The sequence below is a fragment of the Silene latifolia genome, chromosome X, assembly GCF_048544455.1.
Source record: "Silene latifolia isolate original U9 population chromosome X, ASM4854445v1, whole genome shotgun sequence".
Lineage (NCBI taxonomy): Eukaryota > Viridiplantae > Streptophyta > Magnoliopsida > Caryophyllales > Caryophyllaceae > Silene > Silene latifolia.
The window spans coordinates 12518240-12535002 of record NC_133537.1 but is presented as its reverse complement, the minus strand read 5'-3'; the positions used below and the strand labels follow the sequence as shown (position 1 = coordinate 12535002).

The 16763-nt window shown below is 35.4% G+C and overlaps 1 protein-coding gene across 1 annotated transcript; it reads left to right on the top strand.

The window, feature by feature from the left end:
* Positions 1-850: 850 nt before the first annotated feature.
* LOC141622906 (anthranilate synthase alpha subunit 2, chloroplastic-like) lies at positions 851-15044 on the top strand. The gene is made up of 11 exons (XM_074438932.1): positions 851-1252; positions 7368-7549; positions 8087-8276; positions 8978-9129; positions 9689-9804; positions 9891-10137; positions 10235-10291; positions 10485-10637; positions 10812-10892; positions 11371-11457; positions 14209-15044. Exons 1-11 carry the CDS (start codon positions 1057-1059, stop codon positions 14533-14535), a joined length of 1788 nt encoding a protein of 595 aa, XP_074295033.1. The 5' UTR covers positions 851-1056; the 3' UTR covers positions 14536-15044.
* The last annotated feature ends 1719 nt before the right edge of the window (positions 15045-16763 follow it).

The following is a 16763-nucleotide window of genomic DNA, read 5'->3' as shown; positions in this document are numbered from 1 at the left end:
TAAGTTTACTGACTTGAGCGTCGGAGTGAGTACGCTTGGCACAAAGCCAAGCCCTCGCCTGCTCGTTCATTGTTCTTTGGAGAGGCCGTGAGGAACGATTGAGACCAAAGGAGAATCCAACTCAAGACATCATTCAACAAGCCAAGGGTGGTAACTATACTTGATCTGGAATTACACCCGGAACACCAGTTTTTCATGAGAGAACGAAGCACATAAGACTGGACTGTCATTATGTACGAGAACAGATTACATCAGGTTTGATCAAGACAGTTCATGTCTCCACTTCTCAGCAACTAGCAGACGTCCTCACCAAGGCTCTTGGTGAACAACAGCATCGTTATCTCATTGACAAGTTGGGACTTGTGGATGTACCACCACATTCCAACTTGAAGGGGGGGGTGTTGATGATATGAGTTCCTCAGCTCTCCTGCTGCTCCTACTGGTTGCTCCTCGTCTTCAACCTTCCATCATGTTTCTGGATCATTCCAGAAACTTCCATCCACATCAGCAATAGTTTGTTACATTGACAGCCTGTAAATAGTTTGTTACAAAATCAGTTACATATATTTTCTTACACTTTGTTGTATATATAAGCATACCAATGTACATCATTCTAAGTTAAGATTTACTCAATAAAATTCACATTAATTTACTCTGTGTGTTCTTCAATTTCACCTGAGTAATTGTTTACATTTCAATAGAATTCACAAATATTGAATTCAAAAAAAAAAAAAATTAAGTAAACTAAACTAAATTAATTTGAGAAAGTTCGAAACTTCGAACTCAGCTAATCAAAAACCGGGAGAAGCAAACTCAGACATAATCGAACCAAAATAAATTGAGATCAAGTAGGGTCATACATATTTATGCATTTTCTCGGAGCTTGACCCAAACCAAAATTTCGACCCCCGTTGACTGTAGAGTATCAAATCAAACTAAAAAAAGTCGCAATTACAACGTCTGTACTTGCGTAGAAACTCCGTAAACTGAAACACAGTGTAACAGTAAACTCCGACCCCCAAAATCACACTGAAACCTTCTTGTCGGTGTACAACAATGGAAGCTCTAACACCACCGTCACTTACGCCACCGCATATTCTCTCTCCTCACCGCCGCAACCACCGTCTGATTCCCCCCATTTCCAACTTTACTGTCAATCTCCGCCGCTCACTCTCTCTCAAGCTTCCATCTCCTCGCCGTACTCTCCTCCCTATCAATCTTTCTTCATCTTCGTCGTCTTCTCCTTCTCTAGGTAATTTAATTAATTTATTAATTAGGTGATTTTTAATGCAAATTGTTGAATTTCGTTTTAGTATTGTTATTGCGTTTGATTGATTAATGTAGTTGATAACTCCCTCCGTCCCGATCATGTGTTTACCTCTTCGACTTCTCCTTCTCTTGGTAATTTAATTAATTTACTAGTAATTTTTTAATTAGGTGATTTTGAATTCAAATTTTTATTATTGTTATTGCGCTTGATTGATTGATGTAGTTGATACTTAATAGTCGATTTTCAAGTAATGCATTGAGTTATTTGCTCCCTTCATCCCGGTCATTTGTTTACCTCTTCGTCTTCTCCTTGTCTTGGTAATTTAATTAGTTTTTCAATTAGGTGATTTTGAAATCAAATGTTAGAATTTCTTTGTAATATTGTTATTGCGTTTGATTGATTAATGTAGTTGATAGTTCCATGCCGATCATTTGTTTAGCTCTTTGCCTTCTCTTTCTGCTGGTAATTTAATTAATTTTTTTAGTTAGGCGAGTTTTAATGCAAATGTTGGATTTCTTTTTAATATTGTTATTGCTTTTGATTGATTGATTAATGTAGTTGATAGTCGATTTTCAAGTAGTGCGTTGAGTTTTTTTTTGATATAGAGGATTGCTATCCATCTTCTCTTTTCTATCGTCTCGAACCCTCTCCTCTCACTGTGTCACAAAGAAGTATAAGTTGTAAAACAAGTCAAATAGTACCCCGAATAGGTGGATGAGAGTATGAGACAAGAGTTTGCCACTCCGTAGACGTTTTGCTTTTTGTCTCGTCCATCTCTATTTGACCTGTTTTCTGAAACAAAAATTTGTGAATAAGTTCAAATTTGGCCATTTTGCATATTAGTAGTTGATGACAAAATATAATCTATTTAATGGTTCTATTAAGAGAGAAGGTTGGAGGGAAGACTGGACACAGATGGTTCTCAGCAAAACTCTTTAATAAATTGGTTCATATCATTACTAGTGTTAATCCCGTGCATATTGCATGGGGTTGTTCTTTTGAATACGTAATATTTAAGAAATGGTTATAAAAAATGGTATTTTATCTTGTATAAGTAAAGTACAGTATAAAACACGTTCCTTACTGTTCCTTGGCTTCTACCTTCCTACTGCCTAACAGCATTTTCATTTGCTTGGGAAAGGTACTTAATTTAAAGTTCATCATATTTCATGATCATACAAACACATTAGGTAATAATAATATTTTTATTTCTTGTTTTAACTTTATAAAACACCTTAGACTTAGAATAACAATAAATTCAAGGAACTTATTTATCAACTACTACATACTCACAGTAATCTTTGAACAATTTATTCAATTATAGATATCACAATATGGGCTTGTCTCCAAGACTTCCTTAGATTAATTCATATCTCCCTTGAATTTATCACTACTCTCAGACTTAAGTGCTTACAGCCAAAGTCTAAACCTGCCTGAACTCTGACCCCAAGCATGCCTAAAAGTTTTCCTGCGGGGTATCCAAGGAAGCAAATGCTTTCCATCATCTTTTGCTACCCAATGAGAAATTCCATTCGGACATTCTTCCGCAAACTTAGCATCATCCTTATATGCTTGGAAATCTGTTACTCTTCCTTTAGAACAACGTACAATTTAACTCCACTTCATGAAAATACTCTTCAAGAATCGTAAATTCACAAAATTTGTCTTGTTTAACGGACTCGGGTGGGAAAGTTTTCTTTTTCTTTTCTGTATATCTTATGCAATTAACTTCAAGTGTTTCAGTCATCGCATTGAAAACACAACTTCTATTTTCTTACCATAAGATGGTTCGAGTGCGGAAAAAATTATTAGTAAGAGGGTGATCATAATTCATAATGTAGCCCAAATAACTCTTTTTTATCTCTAGTATTTGCTGAAGTTTTAGATTTGTATTGTGGTGTAGTGTTCTGGTCTCATCTTAATACATTATGTATACTTAAGCAATATGTGTATTTATATTAACTTACACATCTATTTTGAGTGTTTGATAAAATAAAAGATCATATTAATTCATTAAAAGAAATCAAGATAGATATTAGGGAACATTGTTTTGTAGATCATAAATTACTTAAGCTACGTTTGGTTGCCATCCAGGAATTAAATTCCCTTTATTTTACAAAGCACAAGAATTGGTCATTTCATGTGAATTGCACAAAACTCGTTTGACTGACATCCGGGAGTTGAATTGACACGGGAGTTTCTAATTACCTAGAGGGAGCTAGGTAATTAAAACTCCTCCATAATGGAGGAGTTGGCAATTCAAGGGAAAAAGAAAATCCCATGATTTGGGGTAACCAAACATATTTCATTTTTCCAAATCATGGGATTTTCCTATTCACCCATTTTTATTTTTTTATGGTGGCAACCAAACAAGCATATAAAAGCAATAACGACAGAGCTAAGTGTTTATTTTTCAAAGCATCTTTTTTTTTTTGTCTTGAAGTATCCACGTTCAATGGAGACATGTATAAAACACCCAATCAAATTAATTTGTTATAAAATTGAATAAAACAACAAAATAACCACAATTAAGAAAATTCTTAATAGCTTATAATTGAAAAACATAAAAATTATTAAAAGAACTTGATATATTGAAATGGATTAAATAGGAAGCAGAAGATCAACCTAAATACGAAAAATAAGTAGAAAAAATTATTAGAAATGAAGGCAGAAAATTAGAAGCTGAACATGAAAAACATGTGAGTTTAGTTAGATCTGCAAAATTAGAACAAGATCATTTTAAAAGAACAATTTGAAATGTTTTATAAGAAGAATAACGAACATTATTTTAGCCCAAAAAAAAAAAACTCAATAGAATATATCTACAAATTTGAAGGTAAAATCTGATATGAACCTGGTTATTTTCAATTTTTTTTAAAAAGTCGGCAATTGAAACTTTAATTTCTTTTTTCAAAACTTTCTTTTTTAAAAACAAAATGACTCTGTAGTCAACCTAAATCCCATGTAGTTAGTAGATCTCCAAACTTGAAGTCAAAAGAGTAGAAATACGTAAATCACCGTATTGTGTCACATCCCAGTTTCATAGAGTGAGGTAACGGACAAAATGGAAAAGGATGTGAATGGGGTAAAATTGGAGCAAAAATCTGTTTTTAAGGAGGGAGATAGAGGGAGGTGGCGTGGACACTGGACAAGAGTAAAATGGAATAAGGTAGATGCCGAGTTAAACGTTCTATCAATTGGGCTATTCTTAGTTTGAAGAAGAAGAAGAAGACTATTCTTAGTTTAGTATGGTCTTATACTTTTAGTGAGTGTCTTTGTTTATTACTCTAAGTCTAGGCCAAGTGTTTTAGTTCATTTTAGATACCCGTTTTTAAAGTAAAGTTTCATTAATTTAAATTTGTAAAGAAGGAGTTGTTATGGACTTATATAGTATGTGGGCTATTTTTTTATTGATTTAGACATGTCTTATTAAGAATTTCAAACAACTCAAAGAATTTTTGTCTTTCGAGTTAAGTCTTTGACGTAAACTTTGTTGAAAATATATTATTGAAAAATCACAAAAGTTGTATTCTTAGTCTCCTTATGAAAGTGTTTTTATATGAATTTACATTTAATGATATTTAGTCATATATTTTGAGAGATATTAAAGAGTTAAGTGAATGTCTCTAAATGTTAGAATGACGTTAGCTATCGTCTTACCCTAATGTGTACTTGTCAAAAGTTAATACCATGTTCTGATTGAGTCATAGGATATCAGGCGACATTGAATGCAAATGTTGTAAATCTATTACTCCCTCCAATTCACATTGTTTCTCCCGTTTACTTTATACACGGTCTTCAATGCAACCCTTCGACTGTCATTTATCCGCTTATATATTATTTTTTCCGGTTAGAAATAATATTTTATGAACGATTTGAATATGTAAATATTATATTATACAAATATTATAGTCTATAATTTATTTATGATCAAAGTTTTAAAAAATTGACCCCTCGAAAAAGGTAAATGGGAGGACAAATAGACGTGGAGGGAGTACTATTTTTGTTTAGTACTAATTGCTTGTTATTGCACTGATTGATAATGTAGCTGATAGTCAAATTTGAACTTTGAAGTAATGCTTTAGTAGTTTACTAGTTGAGATCCCGTGCTAAAGCACGACATTTGTGAGGGTTAAATTAATTGAGCTTGTAAAAATTAAAAAATTTTACATAAATGAGTTGTAGTTATAATAGTATGTTGTAATGTACTGATTATAATGTTAGTAAAATTATATAAAAAAAAAGTTTACTATTCAAAGGACTTTTAGATTAAGTTATTTTTGTGTGAACTTATTTTTATTATTAAAAATAATGATAGCCGACTATGATGGAATAACATAATCTAATATAGGGTCAGTACTCTGTTATTATAAAATGACCTTATAACGGAAACATATATAAACAGTATACGACACATCTAGAAGGACGATTTACAAACAATTAAAAAATACTATTTACCCCTATATTCTTTTTTCTTTTATTTTTAATAGGAAAAAAATAGAATTATTGATTCTTACTCCTTATCCTTTATTATGAATAACCCATATTAATAAGGATTAGTTAACTTAAAAAAAAAAAAAGAGGACAATTTATTTTAGAAAAAAAAAGCAAATAAAAATGAAACCTTATCAACTCCAACCACCAACTTAAAAAAGAACAAATTAGTATACTACGGGTATATTAAGCGTGAATAATGACAGTGTTAAGCCTATTTTTAGTTGACATTTGATTTGATTGTAATATTTTATTCTGATTGTAATATTTTATTAGGTGGATGCAATCTTTAGTCAATAAATTAAAAGTCATAATTTTAATGTGGGCCCACCATATTTGTCAATCAATTGAGCGGGAAAATTGTGAGCAACTCTTATTCTTTTAGTTTAGTGGGGATTTCATTATTTCATTGAATTATTCAGCTTTTTTTAGTCAGGTGCTGTTGAATGAAAATGCTGAAATCTCTTACTATTATCATCTTTGTTAGTTTGTTTAGTACTGATTGCTTGTTATTGAATTGATTGATTAATGCCGCTGATAGTCGATTTTGAAGTAATGCGTTGATAATTTACTGAATTATTTCATTGAAATAATTAGTTTTTATTGATTTGATAAAGTTGAATGTGACTCTGAAATCTGTTACTCCTATGAACTCTTTTCTGTAACATTGATCGCTATGCAGTTTACACTTGATTTTGAAGCAGTGCATAGAGTAATTCACGAAATTATTTGTTGAAATAATCAGTTTTTTTTTTCTTTTTAAAATTTTCTGAAAATCTTACTATTATCAACTTTTGTTCGTAATGATTCTTGTTATTGAATTGATTGATTAATGTAGCTGGCAGTCGATTTTGAAGTAATGCCCTGAGTTATTTACTAAATTATTTCGTTGAATTAATCTGTTTTTTTTTTTTTTAATATGCTGAAAATCTCTTGTGATTTTCAACTTTTGTTGTACTGGTTGCTTGTTATCGCATTGAATCATTGATTGATTAATGCAGTTTACAGTCAATTTTGAAGCAATGCATGGAGTAGTTTATTTAATTTTTTTAATCGAATGAATCAGTTTTTAATCAGGCGATGTTGAATACAAATGCTGAAGTCTCTTACTATCGTGTTTTTTTAGTACTGATTGTTTGTTATTGCTTTGATTGATCAATGTAGTTAGTGGTCGATTTTGAAGTAATATGTTGAGTTATTCACTAAATTATTTCATTGAGTTAAATCATTTTTTTTTTCAAATCTGGTGATGTCGAATGCAAACACTTAATTTTACTATCAACTTCTTTTTAGTACTGATTGCGTATTATTGCATTGATTGATTGATGCAGCTGACAGTCGATTTTAAAGTAATGCACTGTGTAGTTTATTCAATTATTCATTTTTTTTCCAATCAGGTGATGCGTAATGAATGCAAATACTGAATTCTGTACACATTATCATCATTTTTAGTACTTATTGCTTGTTATTGCATTGACAATTTAATGCTATTGATTATGAGGTGATGTTGAATGAATTTATGCAAACACTGAATTCTCTTTAGCTACTATCTTGTTTTTAGTTAGTAGTGATTGCTTGTTATTGAGTTGCTCAATCAATGCAGTTGATAGTCCGTCAGAGTTTAACGAGGCGGCGAAGAAAGGGAATTTAATACCGTTATACAAGTGCATATTCTCCGATCATTTGACACCTGTGCTTGCTTACCGGTGTTTAGTTAAGGAAGATGATAGAGAAGCGCCTAGTTTTCTTTTTGAATCAGTTGAACCAGGGAAAACCTCTAGTGTTGTATGATTCTTTCATCTTTCTTTGTTAGTTTGATTTCTTACATGCCAATTTATTTATATCCTTTTTCTTTTTAAGTTTTTTTGTGTAGTTCTGAAGTTGTTCTTTCCATGAGCAACTATTTTGAGTAATGAGTACATTTTTATTTGTACTGTTGATGCAAATGACTAGATGAATTACAATGTGTGCATTTTCGTCTTTGTTTTAAATAAAGCTCCTATTTTTAATTGAAAAATAGTTTAGTTATATTTTTGGCCTTAGCTAAAGAGAGCATCAGTAAGGTGGAACAGGATCTGGCCCTGGAATTTAGAACACACAGAATCTGCGTTTTCGTGCATGTTATACTGGTAAGAAATAGAGATATTAGGTTTCCCTAGTTAGCAAGAAGACAGTCGAGTACCTTGGTGTGTATTATAATGATTCCTGTTGGTATAGGTTTGAAGAAAATGAATTTGCATAGTATTTAATGGTTTCGTTCTTCACAAAAATAACGCTGCTATAAAATTGCATAGTATTTAATGATCTGGATGAGTTTTGTAGGGAAGATATAGTGTTGTTGGGGCTCAACCAAGCATGGAAATTGTGGCAAAGGAGAATTTGGTGACGGTGATGGATCACCACAGAGGGAAAAGGACTGAGGAGAATGTGGAGGATCCAATGTCAGTTCCCAAGAAAATTATGGAGGACTGGAAGCCGCAGCTGATTGACGAGCTTCCTGATGCGTTTTGTGGTGAGAAATTAGTGATGATATTTTTCTTTTAGTTGCTCTCGTCAGATAAGGAATCAGCTATCTCGTGTTTTCTCACCTTTTGTGTTACTCATATAAATTTGCAATGCACACCATGGGTAGTTAGATACATTTGTTAGTCCTTTTGTTCTCTGAGATTTGTTCTCTGAGATTTCATATGACTCTAGTTTGTACCCTGTAAGTCTGTTGTAACTTTGTAAGCTAGCCGCAGTTTGCAATGCACACCATGGGAAGTTTGACCTTTGCAGTGATTTATGTGGTCCTGAGATTAATCAATGTAATAATCGCTCTTCCATCAGGTGCATTAATGATTGTATGATTCAGTATACTCTTTGAGCCTTATGTATTCAAGTTGCAAGCCAGATGTTCTTTGATCTTACCTTGACAGGTAGTCAAGTACTGGAATGTTATACTGCTACTCTGCTAGTGCCATGCAACCCCACATAGCATCATATTATGCCTATTTTACTAGACTTACTTCTTTTGGTTGCTTGGAGTTTGTGCTATGTAGCTAAAAGATAAACAAGTTAGACATCAACAAGTACCCTGTTACATATATCTGGTTATTTACAACAACAACAACAACATCAGAGCCTTAATCCCAAAATGATTTGGGGTCGGCTGACATATATCTGGTTATTTGACCGGAAATATTTTCTGAATTTTTTTAATGGCCTGCACAGGTGGATGGGTTGGTTACTTCTCATATGATACAGTGCGGTATGTAGAGAAGAAAAAACTTCCTTTTTCAAGTGCACCACACGATGACAGGAACCTTCCTGATGTTCACTTGGGCTTGTATGATGATGTCATTGTGTTTGATAATGTAGAAAAGGTATTTGAAATAATGTCTGCTGGCTCTGTTTCTGCATTCTCATAAAAAAATCTTTAGTTGTGTAGCTTGGTAATAATTGTTTGCATATATTGTCAAGTAGCTTATTGCATTGAGATGCGCAAAACTTGAATAGAAATAATGTTAAGAGTCTGATCTGCTTACCAGGAGGCCGTAGCTACTATAAGTGAAGTGAACCCTATGATAATAAGGACATCTGTTTCGTGAAATTCAAGGCTGGTGTAAGGTTACTATCTTTTCAATATAAGATCAGGAACGTTACATCAGTCCGCCTATGGCTTGGAAGAGGGCTGTATGTAAGCATTCTAAGCAAGTTTTCCATGTGTGGAAAACATAGAAAAGTGGTTCCTTATATGATCCGAATGAAATTGTGTTGATTGCCACTCCACATTATACGTAGCACATTCAATATCGTGAGACATTTTGGTTTACTCCATCACATTCCTAAACCAAAGACTAATAAATTATTCGCCCTATTTAAAATGGAAAATTCTATTGTTTAAATAATGCCTTGCAATATTTTATTTTCCTGTAATGGCAGAAAGCGTATGTGATACACTGGGTTCGCATGGATCACTATTCCTCCACGGAGGCAGCGTACAAAGATGGGATGAAGCGTCTAGATTCTCTGCTGTCTCGGGTGCATGATGTAGACACGTGAGCACTCCCTGATGCGTTTGTTTAATTTTATATACTTTTCCAATGATTTTTAGCCTGAATCATGGTGGATTTAACTATTTCAGACCTAAGTTGTTAGCTGGTTCTATAAAACTAAAAACACGTCTTTTTGGTAATACACTGAAGACGTCAAGTATGACAAGTGAAGAATACAAAAACGCTGTCTTGCAAGCCAAGGAACATATCCTTGCTGGTGACATCTTCCAAATTGTACTGAGTCAACGTTTTGAGAGACGAACATTTGCTGATCCATTTGAAGTATATAGGGCGCTGCGAATTGTTAATCCAAGTCCTTATATGGCATATCTGCAGGCAAGTGTTTGGTTTTTGTCTCCTTCTTTGGGACATTTGCTTTGTGTCCTTTCTGATCCTCTTTCTAGGTACCACTCATTTATATGTGACATTGCAGGCGCGCGGTTGTATTTTGGTTGCTTCGAGTCCAGAAATTCTCACACGTGTAAAAAAGGTTACCTTTTATTCTGTTACTAAGTTCCTGTGATAATCTAAAACAACCATCTGTTTGTTTATTTGGCATTCATTGTATCCCATTTTTAAATATTTGACTATATTACCGTTCACTGGACTGTTGTGTAAAAATTGCTTGTCCAGGGTCATAATATGATTAATTTCAAAGATTTGAAGCCTGTGTGCTATTTCAGGGTACAGTCACTAATAGACCCCTTGCCGGTACTGTCAGAAGAGGAAAGTCGCCGAAGGAAGATTTTATGTTGGAAAACCAACTTTTGAATGATCAAAAGCAATGTGCGGAGCACATCATGCTGGTTGATTTGGGAAGGAATGATGTTGGAAAGGTTGGTTCTTCTCACCTTGATTGCAGGCTTTCCTTTCCTTTCAACTCGATCCCTTTACTGTGGACAGTTCATGACAAAGTTGTGGCTTGCGTTAAGTAAAGTTTATGCTGTGTTTCTCTTGTTCCTTTTATAACAGAAATATAATTTGGGATCTGGTAACTGCTTTCTGAGTAGGTCTCGGAATTCGGTTCTGTGAAGGTTGAAAAGCTCATGAGTATTGAGAAATATTCTCACGTGATGCATATCAGCTCCACTGTAAGTTGTGTTTTTTCTTTTCTTTATTTTTGAAGGAAAGTAGAACGTGTTGTTTGTCTGTTGTTGATGTTTTTTTTTTTCTGGGAAGCTGATGGAGTTTTCGAGCCCTTTCCTTTGTTTTTGCATTTCTGAAATGCAATGCTTGAACATTCTTTGCAACTTGAATACATTTTCTTTTCTGAAAAACGTAAATGGAGTAGGGCATTGAGAAATTCTTTGTTTGTTGGGAAAAAAAACACCACAGATATGTTGGAATTTCATGATAGTCCAGCTGTCATTCCATGCATTGCTTCTTGTAGTCTTTAATAAGATTTAAGAAAAATCTGGTTTCCTCTTTTTCTATTTGCAAAGGGATACAACTTTAGCACTGTGTATTGGGACCGAGGAATGATAGATATTAGCCTGGCTGCATAGTATGCTGAAGAGTTTCACAATCTGGACTTTATTATCAGCTACTCGTATTTGCTTATTTTTGTAGGTGACAGGGAAACTACTTGATCATTTATCGAGCTGGGATGTTTTATGTGCCGCATTACCTGTTGGGACAGTTAGTGGAGCACCTAAGGTATATCACGCTCTTACTAGTTAATATACTCATGCCTATTCTTTTAACTACCCCAATCATGAACTTACCCTGCTACCCCAACTCGCTGCCCAAATCTCATTTTTTTTCTCTCTCTTGGCTCTTTTCTTCTTTAGGTTTTGGTTGGATAGAGAGTGATTATGTTATTAAGGTATAGACTGTAGTAGAGGTCAGAACAAACGGCAAGGGGAGATGATTATGTATTTATGTTACGCAGAAAACAGATTAATTTGTTATTTGCTCTCAAATATTTAACATTGTTAATGTTGTAAAGGATTTAGCGAGGGAGGTGTTGGGGGAATCTAAAGGAAATAGACCATCAAGTAAGGACACATCTTGGTGGAACGATGAGGTGAGACAACAGACAAGCGATAAAGACAAAGCGTGAATGTTATAAGGTTTTGGGGAAATGCATGAGTGATGAGAACTTTGAAAAGTACAAGGAGGCTAGACAAGCCGCCAAAAAGGCAGTGCGTGATGCGAGGGCAAAAGTTAACCGAGAAGTGTATGCCAAGTTGGACACAAGAGAAGGAGAGAAGGATATCTATAAACTGGCCTACATAAGAGACCGGAAGACGAGGGATATTGGGAGAGTTAGGGGTGTGAAAGATATGGACGACAAGGTTCTGGTTCAGGATAACGAAATAAAGGCTAGATGGAGTTACTACTTTGATACTTTATTCAATGGACATCAGGAGCAAGGTTTTGGGGATGTACAAGTAAGACCAAGCATGGTTAATCGGGAATTTGTGCGTAGAATACAAAAGAGTGAAGTTAGAAAGGCGCTAAGGAAGATGGGGTTAAAGAAAGCAGAGGGACTTGATGGTATACCCATAGAAGTTTGGAGGTGCTTGGGGGAGAGAGGAATCGAATGGGTAACCATGCTCTTCAACAAGATTTGTAGGAGCAACAAGATGCCATTAGCTTGGAGTAGAAGCACTCTTGTCCCTTTGTATAAGAATAAAGGTGATGTTCAAGAGTGTTCCAATTATCGGGGAATTAAACTTATGAGTCATACGATTAAGTTATGGGAGCGGATAGTCGAGCAAAGGCTTAAGAAATGTGTACACATCTTGGATAACCAATTTGGATTTATGCCTGGGAGATCGACTATGGATGCGATTTTTATCATGAGACAGTTGATGGAACACCATCGGGACAAGAAGAAAGACCTGCATATGGTTTTTATTGACTTGTAAAAGGCATATGATAGGGTACCGAGAGAACCACTTTGGTGGGCTTTTGCGAGAAAGGTGTGTCTCGAAAATATATTGACCTCATAAAGGACATGTATGAGGGGGCTAGTGCAAGTGTTCGAACTAATGTTGGAAGAACGGAAGAATTTCCCATTACCATTAGGGTGCATCAAGGTTCCGCACTTAATCCTTTTCTCTTTGCTATAGTTATGGATGAGTTGACAAGGGATATTCAGGACGACATCCATCCCTTGGTGTATGATGTTTGCGGATTATATTGTGTTGATTGATGAGACGAAAGAGGGCGTTCAGAGAAAGTTGGAAAACTTTGGAGGCATACTTTGGAGACTCGTGGGTTTAGGTTAAGCAGGAGTAAGACCGAGTACTTGAGTTTAGGTTTAGGTTCAGTAACGTGGCGGGGTCGAGATCGATAGAGGTGGGAGGTATTATTTTCGATGGAAACGTTGTAGAGGGGGCAGATTTCTTTAGATATCTGGTATCTATTATTCAAAAAGATGGGGAGTTAGACAAAGATGTGGCTCACATAATTAAAGCGGGATGGTTGAAATGGAAAAGTGCTACAGGGTTTTTATGCGATAATGATATGCCAAAGGATTAAAGGGAAAATTTTATCGCACGACGATTAGGCCTGCCTTACTTTACGGCTCCGAGTGTTGCCGTGAAACATTGTTACATGAGTGTGGCGGAGATGCGTATGTTTAGGTGGATATGCGACCATACAAGAAAAGATCGATTAAGGAATGAGGTGATTAGGGAAAAGGTGAAAGTGGCGCTAGAGGACAAGATGATGGAAAACCGACTAAGATGGTTTGGCCATGTGAGAAGGAGACCTATGGACGCACCAGTTAGAAGGCACCTATGGACGCACCAGTTAGAAGGCTGGAGACTTGGGGAACAGAAAAGGTTGCTAGGGGTAGAGGGAGACCAAAACAGACATGGCTGAGAGTGATACAACACGATATGAGATTTCTCGGGCTTGATGAGGGAATGGTGACGGAGAGGGCACAATGGAGGGCAATGATACATGTGGATTTTTAGTAGTTGTCGTTATTTGACATATTTAATGTTTTTTATTTAATTTTTATAATTTATTTGTTTCTTTTCGAATTTATTACACCTTTTTACCAACAACTTTCTTATATATTCATATTTGGTTCACTGTTAAGGTATTCCGGACCCTTAAGTTTTATTCCGGTTTTTAAAATCGTTTTAATCTTTATTCTCGATTTAAATTCTAAGTTTTTATAAAAAAAATCCGGACTTCGATTTTAAAACCTATAAATTTACTTGGCTTTCGTACTATGTTTCACTCCCCTTTTGTTTTTCACTTTTTATTTTCTGTTTTTCGCATTTTTGAGGTGTGCGTTCACCCATGGACGGTTCTGAATGATGATTCATGTCGGCCGACCCCAAATCATTTTGGGATTAAGGCTCTGATGTTGTTGTTGTTAGATTCGTGACACAAGGTGGTCTGTAGTTTTGCACAGTACTAACCTCCACACTATGATTCTTGTAGGTTAAAGCTATGGAACTAATAGATGAGCTCGAAGTCACCCGACGAGGACCATACGGTGGTGGATTTGGGGGAATCTCATTTACAGGCGACATGGATATAGCCCTTGCTTTGAGAACCATCGTGTTCTCCACTGCAGCACGCTATGATACAATGTATACCTATAAGGAGGTTAATAAGAGAAGAGAATGGGTCGCCCACCTCCAAGCTGGGGCGGGCATTGTAGCTGATAGTGACCCTAATGACGAACAGAAAGAGTGCGAGAATAAGGCAGCTGGCCTTGCTCGTGCTATCGATCTCGCAGAATCTTCTTTCTTGCATAAAGAATAGGGGTTCTCAAGGTACTCTAGCTTGTGCATCCCTTACTGGACCCAATTTACACCGACCTGGAGGTGGCAATCGGACAGTTGGGTCAGGTCACTTTTGGGGCCGGGTTTTGTCAAGTCAAAATCACCCTTTCAGTTGAATCTCAGATAAGTTTTGTTGCTGCACTCTTAAAAAAACCTTTCCTTTTCTAACTCTCAACACTTCCACGGACTATACTTACTACATTGCCCCTCCAACGGAAAATACCAGCTCTGCAATTGGCCCGAAATTATGGTTGCCCTGACCAAACTTTAGAACTCCAGAAGGAGTATCGTGTTGCTATGACAATACAATTGTTTAGCCAGTCAAGTTTTTTTTTTTTTTTTTGTAGTCTCTGAACAATCACCAGGGTAACATTTTCTTTCCCTTTCTTTTCATACTGTATAATTTAGTCATGTTAGAGCGGGTGGCGGTCTAAACTGGGAATTATTCGTGGTTACATTTATGTTAGTAGATGTCTCAAATTCGAGCCATGGACTCATGGGACTGCAGCACTACTAAAACTCACAAGGGAGAGTTTTTACTACCCTCATACTCGAATCCAGACTAAACCGGAAGGTTTAAACCTTAAAATAGTGGGAGCTATAGTGTAGTGAATCGATAGGTTAGTTGAACCTGAGGTACATTTTGATTAGGGCTGAGCATCGGTCCAAGACCGGACCGGACCGGACCAAACCGGACCGGACCGAAGACCGAAAATAAATTTTTTGTGGACCGAAGACCGGACCTAAAACTTTCGGTCTTGGACCGGACCAAACCCGAAATATTCGGTCCGGTCCGGTCTGAAATGGACCTAGAACTAATTCTTTCACTATTTCGTGTATGATAATTACATTTAAGTTTCACTAAATTAAATGTCGATGAATAATTAGACGATTGTTTTTGAGAAAAAAATACTCAATATTAATTTATAATGTCTTGTGAAGATAAAATGATAATTTAGTTTATAATATTCTAATGATAGTCTTTAGAAACATAAAATTCGGTCCATTTGGTCTGGACCTAAAATATCCGGGTTTGGTCCGGACCGGACCGAAGACCGAAAACTCAAAAAATGAGGACCGAGGACCGGACCTAAAAAATTCGGTCCGGATTTGGTCCAGACCAAATGGTCCGGTCCGGTCCATTTTTCCGGTCCGGACCTAAACTTGCTCACCCCTAATTTTGATCGTTTGCTCATGGCTGTTCGGAAGATCCTCGTAATATGCGTTAGTTGAATTACGGTTTGTTGAATTAAGTTTGCCATTAATTCAGATAATGACGATTAACATTTGGTATTCATGTTTCGAAAACTCGGAACTCATGAATCAGGACACTCATAAATCGTGAATAGGACAAACTAACAAACTAACAAACATTTAAAGGATTAAAATCACATGTTCTCAACTGCTATATCTATTCATTAAAATAGACATTCATGCAACTACCTTCCAAATTTTCCGTTTTAGTTTGCATTTGTATGAATTTAGTCCCTATCAAACTCATCCTAGTGAGTTCTGACTTCTGACGCCTATGACTCTATGTTCCAATTATTTTAGAAAATAAACTTACTTGATTACGCCCTTATTTTCCCAATTGATCTCACTATAGACGGATATATCCGTCTAAAGTGAAAGACGGGTCAAATATGCTTAAAGTGGTGATATTTTTGGGCTTCACCATACAACTTGTTGATTGTCTTATGCTTAAAATGGGTGGATATTTGGCCCGTCTATAATTATAGACGGATATCTCCCGTCTATAATGAGAATTTTTGTTATTTTCCATACTCATTCTATATGCTAATTCATTTCGAAAAACTCGGGTTAGTATTTCTCTCTAAAAATACAGGAAGTAAATATCATGAAACCAGTTATGAATTACATCATTTCCGGTTAGAATTCATTGATCGGAGGTTTAGAACTTTTCTCTAATATTCGATTATGAAAGATTGTTTACACAATTACGGATTAGTTTTTAAAGATTTATACAATGAATTTTTAAATTATATAAAGACATAAAATATTCAAAATCATCGTGCAATTTTAAAACTCTCGTATACAATCTTATCTTTATTAATTCAGAAGACAATACTGATTCCAGGACGCGCCACATCATTAATACAACTTTTTTTTTTAATTTTTTTTTTTTGGAAATTCAGGTTATGGTGGGACCCGTTAGTGTGCAAATTATTTATTTCTTCAGAATCCGTC

Excerpts from the sequence above, each read along its gene's own strand:
- LOC141622906 (XM_074438932.1), top strand. The coding sequence starts at position 1,057 with ATGGAAGCTCTAACACCACCGTCACTTACGCCACCGCATATTCTCTCT. Across the intron at positions 10,292-10,484 it reads TTCTCACACGTGTAAAAAAG|GGTACAGTCACTAATAGACC; the intron begins GTTACCTTTTAT and ends GTGCTATTTCAG. Across the intron at positions 10,638-10,811 it reads GAAGGAATGATGTTGGAAAG|GTCTCGGAATTCGGTTCTGT; the intron begins GTTGGTTCTTCT and ends CTTTCTGAGTAG.